The sequence below is a fragment of the Felis catus genome, chromosome A2, assembly GCF_018350175.1.
Source record: "Felis catus isolate Fca126 chromosome A2, F.catus_Fca126_mat1.0, whole genome shotgun sequence".
NCBI classification, from domain to species: Eukaryota; Metazoa; Chordata; class Mammalia; order Carnivora; family Felidae; genus Felis; species Felis catus.
Window position 1 is genome coordinate 122,140,275 of NC_058369.1, and position 15,661 is coordinate 122,155,935.

General features: G+C 53.2%; 1 protein-coding gene across 1 annotated transcript in view; it reads right to left on the bottom strand.

The window, feature by feature from the left end:
* Positions 1-3,024, bottom strand: part of CRHR2 (corticotropin releasing hormone receptor 2) — a 46,214-nt gene extending 43,190 nt beyond the window's left edge. The window contains exon 1 of the mRNA XM_023250469.2: positions 2,872-3,024. Coding sequence (XP_023106237.2) covers positions 2,872-2,958 — 87 coding nt within the window. The 5' untranslated portion in view covers positions 2,959-3,024. The remainder of the gene's footprint in view (positions 1-2,871) is intronic.
* Positions 3,025-15,661: the final 12,637 nt, after the last annotated feature.

Consider the following 15,661-nt stretch of genomic DNA (forward strand, 5'->3'; position numbering starts at 1 on the left):
CCTGGAGTAAGAGGCCACAGAAGCGCTGTTCTGAGACCTTGGGGGTGCTACCCAAAGGTCCAAGAGGCTGAACCCAGCCAAGAGGAACTGATAGACTCCTGGGATCTTCACAGAGGGTACGTCAACTACCTCAAGAGGTTAGAATCAAGAGTTTCAGAATCCAGCGGCCATAGTACTTAGCCTCACTCAACCTCGGTTTCCACCTTCCGCCCTTAGCCCAGCCTGGTGCACGAGATAGGCTTCATGATTCCATGCTGCCACCTGAAGCCGCCTCCCAAAGGCCTCGCAGGGCAACCAGGAACACCAAGGTCAAGGCTCGGCTCCTCTGGGCTTTTGCAGTGTGGGCTGGGTCCAGGGGTGTGCCCCACTAAACTGCCAGTTGGAACTTCCACAAGGGCAAATCAGGGCAGCCCCCCTCCCCTACTCAGGAAGCTTCCAGAGCTCCCCAAGCTTTTAGGACAGAAATCTGATCCCACCAGGGCCCAGCAGACCCCAAAAGCCTGGTGCCATCTCTTCTCAGGGTTGGGGCTTGTCCGGGGCCCTCACCCATTACTTGCTTTCCCCTTGGCCATCTTCCAGGGCTGCCCCATCCCTACCCCTGCTGTCCCATCCACCTCCACCAGACTTTATCATAACCCCCACACACTTTTCTTAGTTCCAAAGACCAGAGTTTATAATGGGACACTTATTCCTAGCCAATATTTTCTTCCTGCCGGTGCCTCTGGCTGGGCCATCAACTCCGGAGGGCAGGAGCCCTGGGCGGGTGTTTTCACCTCCTTGTCCCTACCACGCATCATCCTCCTTAAATGCCAGTTCAGTAAACGAGAGGGCTGGAGACCTGGCTCCTCCTGCATCACCTTCCTTCCCTACCGCCTGCTCTGGGTCCCATGTTCTCTTTTCACAGTGAGCAGAAATCTCAGAATAGTTGGACGAGGACCCAGAAATAAATTCTGTTACCACAAGAAAGCCTGCACTTTAGGGCCAGAGAGATCACAGTTCGGTTCCTCTCCAGGAGGTTATGTGCTGAGCAACTTTGGCCAAATGACTAATCTTCAGCCTCAGGCTGAGGTCTCCCTGGGAGGGTCTGGTTGACTCTAAGGGGCTACAGACTGTTGCCTCTGAGCTTCTCAGTTCTGACACCCCCAGAACCCAGGGGACCCTCCCACAGACTCCCTCCGCATTGGCCTGGCTCTGGGGCAGGGACCAGAAAGCTCTCCTTGGCTCACCAGCTTATGCAATTGGCATCATGGCCCCCAGAGGGGAGGGTCAAGGGGCAGCCCTGGGCCTAACATCCGGCTCTCTTGGAAGGCGTGTATCTTGAGAACACGTGGCAGGAGGCAAAAAAGAGCTTAAAACTCAGGGGATGTGGGGTGGGGGAAGCAGGTGATAGTGAACCCATCCCACAGCCTCTACTCATCCCAAGTATAGACTTCAATGTCGTTAAAAGAACCTGGCAGATTTCAGGACCATCTGCCCATGGGGGGCACTGACCCCCCCCTCTCCTGCACCTGACTGGACCCACCGGGAGGGCAGGGCCCTTAGTGGCATCATGCCTTATCTATAGTGCCTGGCACAAAACCATAGCTGAATTTACTGAGGGCTTACTCTGTGCCAGGCACGGTGCTAAGAGCTTTACTCTATTATCTAATATAACCTAATATTATCTCAACTATTCCTCATGACAACTCTATCCAGTAGGCCCTGATATCACCTTCCTTTTACCCATGAGGAAACTGAGGCTTGGAAAATTAGAGTAACCTGTCCGAGGTTACACACTAAGCGGCAAAGCAGGGATTTGAATCAGGTGTGTTGGCAAAGCCACTTTGCCACAGTGGATGCCCACTCTCTCTCTGTTGAATGAGCGTTGAACAAATGAGTCCTCTGTGTATATACGGGACATGGCGACCCAGGCAGTCCCAGAGGCTGGAGTGTGGTACAGGAGGGACAAGACCAGGTTTTCTGACTTCTAGCCTGGTTCTTCTCCCCTGCACTGTGTGGCCCCGGGGCCCCTCTTGCCTCTTCGAACCCCTTTAATGTCTTGGCTCTTCATGAGAAGTGTGACTTAGGACAGGTGTCCCTCCTTCTCTGAGCTTTGGTTTCCCCATCTGTAAAATGGGGAGAGGGTTAGAGGTGGACTCCTCCTGCATCTGTTTCTGGGAACCATTCCGTCCCAGCCTCACCTCCACTTCTTCAGCTCTTTCTGTATAGTCCCATCCCCCCTCCACCCCTGTACCCACCTGTACACCCTGCCTCTGGCCACAGGCAGGGGTGGGGGGTGTGCCCACAGTTTTCAGAAACCCTTGGCTAGATTGGTCCTCCCGGTGCCTCCTCTGCCTCATTGCTCAACGGGGAATGGGGGTTGCTGCTTTAAGGCACTGAGAGGAGGGTAGGCAAAGGGTGGCAGAAGATGGGGGGCACAGCTCTGGTGGGAAGGGCCAGAACTGAGGCGGGGTGAGGAAGGGTGTGATGGGAAGATGGAGAGGGACCCGCGGGGGAGGGTACAAAATGGACAGGGGATAGGGAATGCCTGGACCTGAGGACGAATTTTTGTCCTAGAAATGAGTGTCACCCGGAACACTCTGCCCATCCGTAAGGGTTTCCATGTCCCATCCTAGTTGATGTTAGTTTCATCTCCCCTCCACCTGCCCCCCATCCCCGCAGGAGATCTATCTCCACCCCCTCATCCCATACAGGGATCCCCAACCTCAACCCGGCCACCAAGTCCTGAGATCTCCCCAACCCAGCTCCTAACTGGGCTGAGTGAAACCCGGACCAGTAACTAACTGAGCAATGAGACCCGCCTCCCACCCCGGAGCTCCGCGCTCCCGGGCGCCCCCACCCAGAGCCGGATCCCCATCTCCCTGCACTTACTTTGAGCAGCGGCGGGAGGAGGCAGAGCAGGCAGAGGAGGGGGTGTCCGGCGTGGACGAGGCGTGGGGGCCCCTTGGGACCCCCCATGCTCTCGGTGGCTCGGGAAAGGAGCGCACCTCCCCTGCGCGACGGTCCCGCCCAGCTTGCCCCTCCCCTCTCCCCCCTCTCCCCCAGCCGGAGCCCAGTTGGCCACCTCCTTCCCTACCCGCATGCGTTGGCCCAGGTAAGGCCCTGGGCCCAGGGACCATTCTCCCCACCCCCACCCCCACCCCAGGGCGGCGTGACACCTCCCCACAGCCTGCCCCTCCGGGTTATTTATAGCGGGTGCCGGGCAGCGGCTCCTGCCTCCGCAGCCAGGGGCCAAGCTCTGCGTACAGCCTGCACCCAAAGGGTTAATGCCTTTTATCAGCCCGCCCCTTTTGCTAGGGCTGTAGCTTCCCAACTTGGGGAGAGAGGAACTGAGAAAGGAAGGAGGGGGCCTTGGGCTGTGGTGGCCGCCACAGCACAGAGTGGCTTAGGCGAGTCGCATCCCCACCAGGCTTCCTGAGGGCATCTTCTGATTATCTGGGGAGCTTTACCAGGCTCCAGTGCCTATTGGGATAATTGAATTTGAATGTGGCAGCGAAATTAAATAATAGTACTGTATCAATGTTCAACTTCCTGGTTTTGATAACGACACTGTGGGTAAGAGAATGTTCTTGCCTTTACAAAGTACACATTTAGGGATAAAGGGGCACCACGTTTCTAAGTTACTTTCAGATGGTGGGGAAATACACACACACATGCACACAGAACAACAAAGCAAAATGTTGATAATTGGTAAATGTGGGCAATGGGTATATGGTATAGATTTGATCATTCTTCCAACTTTTCTGTAAATATGAAATAAAATCCTAAATTAAAAAAACAAACACACAAACCCAGGGGCTCCTGGGTGGTTCAGTCTGGTAAGCATTGGACTCTTGATTTTGGCTCAGGTCATGATCTTGAGGTTTGTGAGTTCAAGGCCCACGTGGGGCTGTGTGCTGATAGCTTGGAGCCTGCTTGTGATTCTGTCTCCCTCTCTCTCTGCCCCTCCCCTGCTCAAGCTCTCTCTCTCTCTCTCAAAGAGAAATAAACATTAAAAAAAAACAAGAACGACAACAAAAAAACCAAACAACAATGACAACAAATGCATCAATGCCAGACCCCCCACCCTTGGGGATTTTGATTATAGGTGGTGATGGTCAGGGACTCAGGCACTGGTATGTTTCAGAATTGCTCAAGGATCCTAATGTCAAGGCAAGGCTAAGCAGTATTGGCCTTGGGTGGTGACGGGCCTGGGTCAGGGTTCAGGAGGTGAGGCCTGCTCTCTGGGAGCCACTGAAGCCGCCCTTGCAATTGTTCTAAAGGCGGGCCTCGTGTAGGGACTTTAACAGCTTAAACAGAAGTTCCAGCGTCTTAAAATGTGAGGTGAAAGCATTTGAGGAATGTGATTAGTGGGGCATTTAGCTTTTCCTGGAGGTGGCAGACAAGGTGGGGACAGGCCCTGGAGAACTCAGCCTGAATTCAAGAAACTTAGACACTCTGTGTTTACTCTGGTCTCTCTGCCTGGGACACTCTTCTGTCCCTCCGCTCCTCCTCCCCTCCACCTGCTTCCTCCAGGCAGCCTTACTGGACTGCACCAGCTGTGGAGTGTGACCGTCCCCTGAAATCTCACAGACCAGAGTCAACCCCTGGCTCTTCCTCAATGTGGACTGTTCTCTGTCCCTGGGGTGGTTGAGGCCAGCCTCCAGCCAGCTTGGGGGAGGAGGCAGGAATCACTTCCTGAGGGCAGACCCCCCCAACCCCCCCCCATCTCCCCTCCTCTGTTTATTTCTTCTCCCCTCCCTCCTCTGTTGCACAGAGCCTAGCCCCAGTGGTGGTGGGTGGGGCGGGGGGACTCTTTATGGAAACGCTGAGGAAAAGTTGACCAGATCTCTCCATTCATTTGAAGGTAACAGGGTACAAACCCCCTTCCAAGTCTTGGGACAGGATATGGCTTGCTGGACTTAGTCAGATGGGCTTCCGGGCTCCTGGCAGGACATGATCGCTTGGCAGGACTCAGAAGGGTGGGCAGACTCAGAAAGAGAGCTGATGGGTCGGCGTGAGGTGCACCAGTGCTCTTCAGCACCTGTCACTGAGCATCTCCATGGCTGGTCTCACCATGATCCTGTTCAACAGACAGCAGAGGCTCTGACCTCAAGGCTGATCTCCTAGCCTGGGGAGTGTGAGGAGTATGCCAGAAGAGGGAAGGGATGTGGAGCCCATGAGGTGTGTGCATAAATAACAGAGATGGGAGCTGAGAGATGGTACAAGGTGTGGGGCAGCTCAGGGAGTGACGGACAGGACGTCAGGGGGAGGTGCTGCAGAAGCACCTTGACTGGTTTAAACAGATGGAGAAGGGCACGTCTTTACTCCAGATGTAGGAGTCAGGGTGGGCAGAAGCAGGGAGCTGGGCAAGTGCAGGCATGCTGGGCCGGGGGCCTGGCTGGGTGGGGACAGGGTAGGGCCAGGGAATGGGGGGCAGGCTGGAAGGAAGCTAGATCCACTCTGGTTCTCGGGGGATCTGTAGAGCAGGCACATAGGTGCTCGGCCGCAGTCCTCCCTAGCAGGGCATTCCTTGTTGGAAAACTAGAACTGTATTTTGTATGAGGTGGGGATCCCCAGGCATCCAGAGTTTACATCCCCCCATGCTCAAAGGCATGCGTAACCCTTGACTGCCTGGTGCTCCTTTGGCCAGAGGTGGGTGAACGCCAGGTGTAACTAACACGTGGGGCTCCTGTGGGGTCAGGGGAGGCTGGCACTCGGCGTGGCATCTCACTGCGGTGGGACTTCTTTGCTTTCTCTGTCCTGCTTTGCCCCTTCTCTTCCAATCTCACCTGGGAGCACTTCCCTCATCACTGCTTGTGAATTCTTATCTCACCCCTAGGGACCTAGGGGAGCCTAGAAGGTCATGGAAGTCTGAACTGGACCTCTCTAAATGTAATGGGTTAAAAACAAACTACAACATCAATAAGACACCGAACAAAAACGGCTGAGCCTCTGGGGTGTCCTCTGAATAGCGCTTCTTGACTTTCAGAGGCTGTGCTGGTGGAAGAAACCCAGCTTACAACTGTGATCTGAGCAAGCGAATACAAAATTGTCATGAATACAACATTGTCGTTCCTGAGCTTTGTGTTCCTGAGGGCAGACTCCAGGGCGGAGAAGCCTTTTTATTTTTGAAATGCCTTCAAGGCTCTTTTTGACTATGAAAGACGAACTCAGGGTGGTCTGGAAGGAAGGTGGGTGGTTTGCTTTGTAAAAATCAAACAGTGGAAATTCTTACAGTGAGCTTGGCATCCAAGATGGTGAAGGGGAGCAGGCGTAGGATCAGGGCGGGGGATTCTTCCACGGACTCAGAGGGAAAAGCCGGCACCAGGACTGGTGGGGCTGACCAGGTGCAAGATGGGCGGGCAGGCCTTCCCCGTGGTGTGAGTGGTCACTGAACGTTAGTAATGGGGCTGTGATGAGCCTCCCTGGTCTCCGTCTTCAGGAGAAGTGCACACCAGCGTGTGTCACGGTGCTTGGGGGGAGGGGGAGGTGCTGCAGGAAGCGGGAGGGGGACTGGACATTTGTGTGTTTTGTCCGGAATGCTCCTGTCCTTCTGAGATGTGCCCATCCTCAACTCCGGTGTTGCTCAATGTTGCTTCTTTTCATGATCACCACCTTCCTGCCCCGAAAGAAGCCTTTTTAGGTATTTTCCTTAATTGCCCTCCGCACTATGAAATTTTAGTACTATGGACATACTGTGTGTCTGGTTATGTACTGTGGTTCTCTGGAGGGCCACCAACCTTGTCACACCCAAGATCGTTCTGCCCTCTGAGAACTGCTTTCACCTTTTGGGGGGGCGCTGTTGCCCACTTTGAGAGTGCATGCTCTACTCCCACACGTGATTTAATTTTTTTTTAATTTTTATTTTATATTTGAGAGAGACAGAGCGCAAGCGGGGGAGGGGCAGAGAGACGGAGACAGAATCTGAAACAGGTTCCAGGCTCTCGGCTGTCAGCACAGAGCCCAACATGGGACTCGAACTGACGAACTGCTAGATCATGACCCGAGCCGAAGTCGGACGCTTAACCGACTGAGCCACCCAGGGGCCCCGCACACCATGTGATATGATTGGCAGCGGCCACTGTGGACTGGCCCAGTGCACTCGAGCAGGCAGGGTACATGGGAGGCCTTCCTGCACTGACCACAGCTGGTTGGTACAGGAATGGACAGCTGATCTGAACTGACTCGATCACAGTCTTTCCCTGGGACTTAAAAAACTTTGCATCAAAGAGGGACTATTCCTCTTGGAAACAGTGAGAGCGGCCACATGCAGCAGCTACGTGGCTGTGGGCTGCTGTTAGGAGAAGGCCAAACTAAGAGGATGAGCATCCACACACAGGGAGCAGGGAAGAGAGGGGGAGAGGAGGTCCTGGTGGCCTTCCGGCCTCTGGTTCCAGTTCAGTGGGAAGCCCGCTTTGCCGCTGCCCCCAGTAAGGGAGCTCTCCAACAATTCTTCCCTGATGCTTGAGCTACTTTGAGGGGTCTCTGCCGCTCACTACTCTAGGCATTCTGACCAACACAGAAGGGAACAGAAAATGAACAGGAGTAGCATTCAGAGTGAAAGGTGACGAGGAAAATGTGTGGGAACGACAAGAGGTGAAGGGGGTCCAGAGTTTTCTGTAAATCTGATGGGCTGGGGGCAGGCGAGTCATCGTGTGTGGCGATGCAAGGAAAGGGTGACTTTGGAGGACTGGAGTTTTAGAGGGACTTGAGTTGAGCAGGGGAGGGACGGGATTGGGTCTGCGTTCTAGGAGGCTTGCTTGAGCAGCGGGGTGGTCTTGGGTTGGAGACAGCAAGCCTAGAGCTAAGGAGAGAGCAGGGCAAAGGGTACAGCCGTCCAGGCAAGACATACGATGGTATCTCAGTCCAGAGCGGGGTCTGTGGGGGAAGAGGCAGGGCCTGCACCACGCAGAGGCCATCAGCCAGACTCCCTGTCCTACCTTTTGGGGCCCCACGCTGACCCTCTCTCTTGTCTGGGGCTGAGCCTTGCCAGACCAGGCACCATAACAGATGAGGGGGTGCTCTCCCCCATCTTGTCCCCCAGGCTCATGATGCCTTTTATTTTAGCTGTGGTCACACTGATTTAGCCTCAGACTGAAGAGTCTGCTTTTGCAATGCAATTTCAGGATACAATTTTATAACCTTGGTAGAAGAACAGGCATTGATTTTGCTCATGTTTTTATTTTTATTTTTTTCTGTGGGTTCTGTGGGATTTTACTTTGATTTCTCTCTCTCCCTCTCTCTTTTTTTCCTCCTTAATCCTGCTTCAGGAAGGCCAGGTCCAAGCATGAGTTCTGATCCGCTATTGTTGTCACTCGACTCTAAAGAAAAACAAGTTACTGTGTTGATTAGTAGGGATTAAATCTGCTCTGGCAGAGTTTCTACCTGCCCATGAAGGAGGAGCCTTGAACTTTGTGCCTGGAGAACAGCTGTGGGGCTAGTGTTTTCCGGAATAGTTTGGGTTCCAGTGTCGAGTGGCACTCGGGGCGTGGCTCCTGCTTGTCATGTCTGTGGTTTCAGGGTCCTCTGTCTCCTGTGCAGGCTCCTCCCAGGAGCAGGCGCCATGGGCTGGGCTGGGCTGGGCAGCAACCCATGGAGGGGATCCCAAGGGCAGTGAGGAACAGGCTGATGCTGTCCCCTGGGAATAGTCTATGGGTCCCACCTCCGCCCCCGCTCCAGCATTTGCTGTGACCCCTGTGACGCACATCTTGCTCCCTTCACCTTTTCTCCTGAATTCCTCCACTGCAAAATGAAATAATAACACCTGCCACGGAGGGCCATACCATTTTGAGGACTGGGTGGGAAAACCACTCCCTAGGAATGTGAGGACATACCATTACTGTCACTGTTTCTTCCAGACACTGAGGGGCGCCCGGGTGGCCCAGTCGGTTAAGCATCTGACTTCGGCTCAGGTCATGATCTCGTGGTTTGCAGGTTTGAGCCCTGTGTTGGGCTCTGTGCTGACAGCTCAGAGCCCGGAGCCTGCTTCGGGATCCTGTGTCTCCTGCTCTCTGCCCCTCCCTTGCTCACACTCTGTCTCTCTCTAAAAAATAAATAAAACATTTTTTAAAAATTAAAAAAAAAGTCAGCAGACATTGAGGACCCACTAGGCACAAGATCCTGTGCAAGGCATTACTACAGATGCCTAAAACGGAATAGATTCTGAACGAATGTTTGTCAAGTGAATGAGGATGACCATGGGGGTCGCAGGGCAAGAGGTTTGGAATGTCAGGGACAGAGGGATTTGAGAAGCCCTGACACAGTGGGCAGAATCTGGCTGTTTTCACCCAGGTCTGTTTCCTGGACTCCTACAAGAGCACCAGGCTGGAAGACAGAAGACTGTCCTCAGTATGAGGTCCACATACATTTAGTGAGCACCTGTTAAGTGCAGGGTGCAGGGGGAGAAGACATAGTGGCTGTCACAGCATGGGGGGGGGGGACACAGACCAGTAAATAGGCAAGGGCTATGAGGGCCAGCGAGTATGGGGTCACCAATCCAGCCACCAGGATCGTGGAGGATGAGCAGAGCTCAACTGGGTGAGGGTGAAGGTGTGGAGGCCAGTGGAAGTCGTGGTCAAGGTGGAAGGAGGGACTCCCAGAGGATGAGACAGGCTCAGGGACATGTGGAGGTTTGTGGGGGTGGAGTCCATCGTAGATGGTAGTGGGGACTACCTTGGTGACCCTGAGCAGTGGACAGAGCCCCGGCCAGGGGGTGTCGGGGCTGGGCAGGGCCGCCACTGGAGGAATCAATCATGGAGGCGACATGGTCACATGGGCATTGTAGAAAAAACTGGGTGGAGAATGGCTTGGCTGAGATAGGAGAGAGGCAGGAGTCCGGTCAGGAGGCTCTGCAGGTAAGAAGTAGTGGGGGCCTGAGTTCTGGTTCTGATTCCGGTCCCCAGAGAACCTTGGAGCCAGAAGGGACCTTAACAGTCACACAGTTCACATTCCTATTTCATAGATAAGAAACTGAGGCCCAGTGAAGCCTGATGGCCTTGCCCCTGCAGGAAGGCCATATCCCGGAAGGCTTCTCCTCGGCTGCTGTGCTGGCTCACCTCCCTGTCCCACTCTGTCTGCAGAGTGAGATGAGACAAGGACACATGTCCCTTGCTCTTCTTCTGGATCAGGTTGCCTCGGTTTTGGGGTGACTTGTGGGCAGAAGCCTAAGACATAAGTTAAAAACAGGTGAGTGGTCTGTGAGGCTCGTAGGGCCTGGATTCAGCCTTTTGCTGGTCAGAGGTCAGGGCTAGTACCTGGGTGGCTTGGGGGGCATCTGATTGAACCTCGGAATATGACCAAATGTGTGGCGAAGGCCAAGGCTGGTGGTACCAGACCGGCAAGGCGAGGAGGTGGCCTTTGCTAATGGAGCTCCCTGGGGCCACAGAAGGACAAAGGAGCAAGCCAGAGGAAACCAGAGATCGACACCCCATCTACTCCAGACTGTCCTCCCGGTGGCCAGTGGGACAGGCTGGGAGAGTGTGGTAGCAAGGCCAGTGGCCTGGAAGTCTTGTCCTCTGCCTTGCTCACTTGGCCCCACGCCCGGCCTGGGAGTGAGGGTTCTGGTCCTGCTGTATCACTTACCAGCTGTCCACCCTTGGAAGCAAACATCCCTCTCGGGGCCTCAGGCTTCTCATCTGTTGAGTGGGGATAAGGATCATCTGTGAGGCTGGGCTGCCTTACATTACCCTCAGGTCATGGAAGAAGCCAGAGAAGTTCAGATTCCCGGGGCTGTGGGCTCCCTGTTGGGGCCCCTGTTCTCTGCTTGGCCACTCTCCATGCTGGCCTCTCGGGCAGATGCTGTGATAGCCTTCCTGGGCTAGTGGTGGGTGGAAAGTCCGCTTTGCTCCCTCAGCCTCAGCCAGCCCATCAGTAACGTGGGATGAAATCCACTTCCTTCCACCCCGATCTCTTCTCCGTGGTCCTCAGCTGTTCCTGCAACAAGAAGAGGCCCTGAAAAGGACAGATTAGGCCCTGAGAAGGACAGCGGAGAGTAGGCCCTCCTGATTCACCCCCCTCCCACCTTCCCAAGATACACAAAAGTCTCCAACAGGGCTGAAGGCTAGAAATAAACCAGAAACAAGGAGGCATTTAACTAATCAAAATCCAAGAAAGGCCTGAAGCAGGACACTGGACCCCTTCTATGCCCTGCCTTCCTGCCAGCATGCTTTGGCCCGTGGAGAAGAGGGAAGCCGGGTCCCAAACTCTGTGAGGGCTGCTGTCTCCTCAGCTGTGCCCATCCATATCTCTTTCCATGCGATGACAGCTGTCCTTTGAGATTTAACTCAAGTCGGCGCAAGCACGCTATCCTGCATCCCAGGGGAGGCTCCGTGACCTCCCTGGGCGGTTATGTATTCCAGGGAGCTCAAGTTCTCATGGTTGCCTCTGGGCAGGGTCCCGCTTTCCGCTGGTTGCTTGATCTAGCTCTCGTCTCTTCTCTCTGGCTTGCACAGACTCATGCGTGGATGTCCCCTGAGCCCCTGACCGTGGAGCAGGGTGCAGCCACTCCTGCCACACGGAAACGCTGCTGCAAGACCGGCTTCCACCTCGAGGGGCCGGAGACCCTGCCGCTCCAGACCGGCTGCGCTGGGATCTGCTGCCTCTAACTTGGCGTCTGCCACGCGTTGGCCCCACTCGCTCTTGCCTGGGGACAGCACATGGCTGACCGTGTGGGCCCCTGACGTCCCTGCAGCCTGCTGGGAGATAGGGAGGGAGAATAGTCTCCTCCTCTGGTGTTTCTCTGTTTGGGATCCCACAGCAGGCTGCTGTGGTGGGGATGGTTCAAATGACAGTCACTGGGACACACTGAGGCCATTCTTTTTCTCTGGCCTCTGGCCTGCCATGTCTCCCCCTTGAGGGTCTCAGAGCAGCTCTGCCATTTCACCTTTGCTTATGTTAGGGTTCTCCCGAAGAACAAAACCAGTAGGATATGTATACAGAGAGATTAAAAAAAACTTTTTTTAACGTTTATTCATTTTTGAGAGACAGAGAGAGACAAAGCGCAAGCAGGGGAGGGGCAGAGAGAGAGGGAGACACAGAATCGGAAGCAGGCTCCAGGCTCTGAGCCGTCAGCCCAGAACTCGGTGTGGGGCTCAAACTCACGGACTGTGAAATCATGACTTGAGCCGAAATCAGATGCTCAGCCGACTGAGCCACCCAGGCGACCCCAGAGAGATTTTTTTGGTAAGTTTATTTTATTTATTTTGAGAGAGAGAGAGAGAAAGAGGGAGAAAGAGAGAGCGTGCGTGCATGTGAGTGGGGGAGAAGCAGAGAGTGAGGGGGAGAGACAGAATCCCAAGCAGGCTCCATGCTGTCCCTGCAAAGCCTGACGGGGGAGGTGGGGGCTCGAGCTCACATACCGTAAGATCATGACCTGAGCCGAAATCAAGAGTCAGACGCTTAACCAACTGAGCCACCCAGGAGCCCCTGTAGTGAGATTTATTTTAAGGAACTGCCTCATACGGTTGTAGGGGCTGGCAAGTCTGAAATCCAGAGGTAAGCCGGCAGGTTGGCAATTGAGGTGAGAGTTGATGTCGCAGTCTGGGGTCTGAAATCTGTAGGTCAGGCCAGGCAGTCTGGAAACTCAGGCAGGGCTTTTATGTGGCCATTGTTTGTTTGTTTTTTTAACTGAAGTATAGTTGACTGATGATGTACATTGGTTTCAGGTGTACAACATGGTGATTTGGCAAGTCTGAACATCATGCTGTGCTCCTCACAAGGGCACCGACCCTCTGTCCCCGGACAGCGCTATTCCCGTTGACGACACCCACGGGGCAGACCTGAGGCTCAGTTCCTTCATCTTTGGGAAAACCTTACTCCTTGTTCTTAAGAACTTCCGCTGATTGGCTGAAGCCCATCCACATTGCAGAGGGTAATCTGCTTTACTTAAGATCTGCTGGCTTAGGGGCGCCTGGGTGGCTCAGTCGGTTGAGCGTCCGACTTCGGCTCAGGTCATGATCTCACAGTTTGTGGGTTCCAGCCCCGCATCAGGCTCTATGCGGACAGCTCAGGGCCTGGAGCCTGCTTCGGATTCTGTGTCTCCCTCTCTCTACCCCTCTTCTGCTCGCATTCTGTCTCTCTCTCTCAAAAATAAATAAGCATTAAAAAAAAAAAAAAAGATCTGCTGGCTTAACTGTTAGTCACATCTGAAAAATACCTCCCTGGCAACACCTGGATAGGAGTTTGACCAAGTAACTGGGTGCCGTAGCTAGCCAAGTTGGCACATAACATGAACCATGGCACAGCCCTACACCTGTTTATGTTATAGTCCTGTGTGGGTGAACCCTGAATGTGGTGAGCTCGGCTTTGATTTTTCCTGGGAGCCCCGTAGACCACCTGTCAACATCCAATGCTGCCAGTTGAGTGTAGAGGCCTAACTCCTTTCCTTGGATATTGCTGAAGCTTGTGCATCTAATATCATCTATTATGAGAGGATAGAACCATGTTGTCAGATAATTCCAGATCATGGGAATATCAATGATTTATTGTGTGTGTGTGTGTGTGTATGTGTGTGTGTGTGTGCTTTTTAGTATTTTCCAAACATTTGCAAGGATATATATTACTTTTAATAGTAAGAAAAAAGTATTTAAAATGGAAGGGATTGGCCTTTAGCAGGGGAGATAGGTTATGGCTTACTCTGTGGGATGGAAAGGGTTTCCTTCAGCCCTCTACTTGGGTGGGTTAGTCGGGGCATTTGAGCAAGGGTACCATGGAGTAGACCACAGACCTCCTGACCCCTGGGCCTGAGCTGCCCCCACCTCACTGCACAGCCTCACGGTTCCCAGTTCCAGTTGGAGACTTGGAGGCTAGAGGGTGCAGCGAGAGTGAGGCCATTTGGGTTAATCCAGGGCCTGGAGCCTGGGGATCTGGGGATCCCTCACGTACAAGCCTGCAGGGTGTGGTGGGGGATCTGTTTCTGGGTCAGACTGGGGCAAAGTGCAAAAATTAAACCCCACAGGCTTTTGAAAATCCTAGAAGGCATCAGAGAGTAGGCCAGGCCTTTTAGGCTGGTGGAAGCCATACTCTGTAGATGGCTTTGCGGATTAGTTGTGGCCAGAGTCACCCTAGAATGTCTTCAGAGCAACCTTGTTGCCTGTGGTCAGTTGGTATGATTAGCCCTTCTCCTGATCCTTTCTGTGGGCCTAGCCCTGTCTCAGCTCTCCTCAGGGAGGATGAGAAGAGGTGGCCCAGGCTGATCCAGAGGACAAGAAGCAGGGGAGGAGAAGCAGAGGAAAACCCAGGCCCCCTTCTCAGCCTGACTCCCCCACCACTGGAGAAGAACCCAGGCTGGGGTGTACAAGGCAGCCAAGGAGAGGCCGTGGGAACCCAAGGATGGGTACAGTTGGACAGTGGAAGGAAGAAGGGAAAGATGGACATTCTTGTTGCTTTGCATTCAGGGAAGGCCGTCACACTGTTCTTAGAAGGAAGCATATTTAACGAGAAAGTGGAATCCCACACTTAAACTCTCGCACTTCCAAATAGTGGACTTTGTGAGTTACCCGGAACTGAAATAATAACACTGATGCATATACTGAATGGAATTCTATATTCAGAAACCTTACTGGAGTCCATTTTGGGGATGAAGAAACTGAAACAGAAGAGAGATTAGATAATGGGCCCAAGGTCACAGATCCAATAAGTGGTAGGCCCAGGAGTTGAACCCAGGCAGTTTGGGTTAGGAGGCCATGCTCTTAACCACTATGCTAGGGTATCTTTCTGCAGGAAGGGTTCCCTCGGGTCTGCAGGTCCTTAGAGAAGCCACTCTTGTTTTCTCAGAGTTTGCTATGAAATCTCCCACCCAGTTCTTGTGACAAAGTTCAGAGCCAAGGGGGTCATCACCCATCTGCTCCCCTAGCTGCCCCCCTAGCCAGTCTTACCAGGAGGCTGTTTGTGAAGGAAGAATTGGAATTTCACTCAAAAACTTTTTCTTCCCCTAAGAAAGATAGTGCTCTCCAACTTAGCACTGAAGCCACTGATTCAGTGACAGTAAAGATGTATTTGTGCGGAGAACTGCATCTCCCTGCACAATCTGCTAATGTTCTCTTTGGCATGTAGATAGAATATTTACAGGAGAAATCCCAATTGTCCTGCATTTCCCCTGGCTGCTCGGGAAGAAGGAGCAATTGTTTTTTAACAAAGCAAAAATAGCATCAGAGATGTCCCCGAATATTGATTCTGTGCAGGGGCTTATATCATATGCACATAGTAGGGGCTCAACAGCAATTGATTGAAGCCAGACTGCCTGGTTAGAATTGTGTCTGTTGCATTCTAGTGGCATGATGTTGGGGGAGTTCCTTCAGTTTTTTGGGTCATAATTCCCCATGTAAAGTGGAGCTCAGCAGGGTACCTTTTATAATCCCTACCTCCTCTGAGGATAATGGGGTAATCATAGCAGAGTGGTTAGTTCAATGATAGGCCCATCACACACTCTCAACCCATCTAGCTGCTGCTGTGACAGGTTTTATATGGGAAAGTGAGTGGAGAATGTGGCCAAGATGGAGGAGATCACCCTGGCTACCCTGTTCCCGATGGTCTAGGCCAGAAGTGATATTGATCTTTTACGGATGTTTCTGTTGTGATGGAAGTCTAACAATAATTGGCAAATTAATATAGAGTTTTCAAGTGACTTTAGAGAGCATCTAACTTAATTACCCTCATTGTAGATGTGGAAATAGAGGCCCAG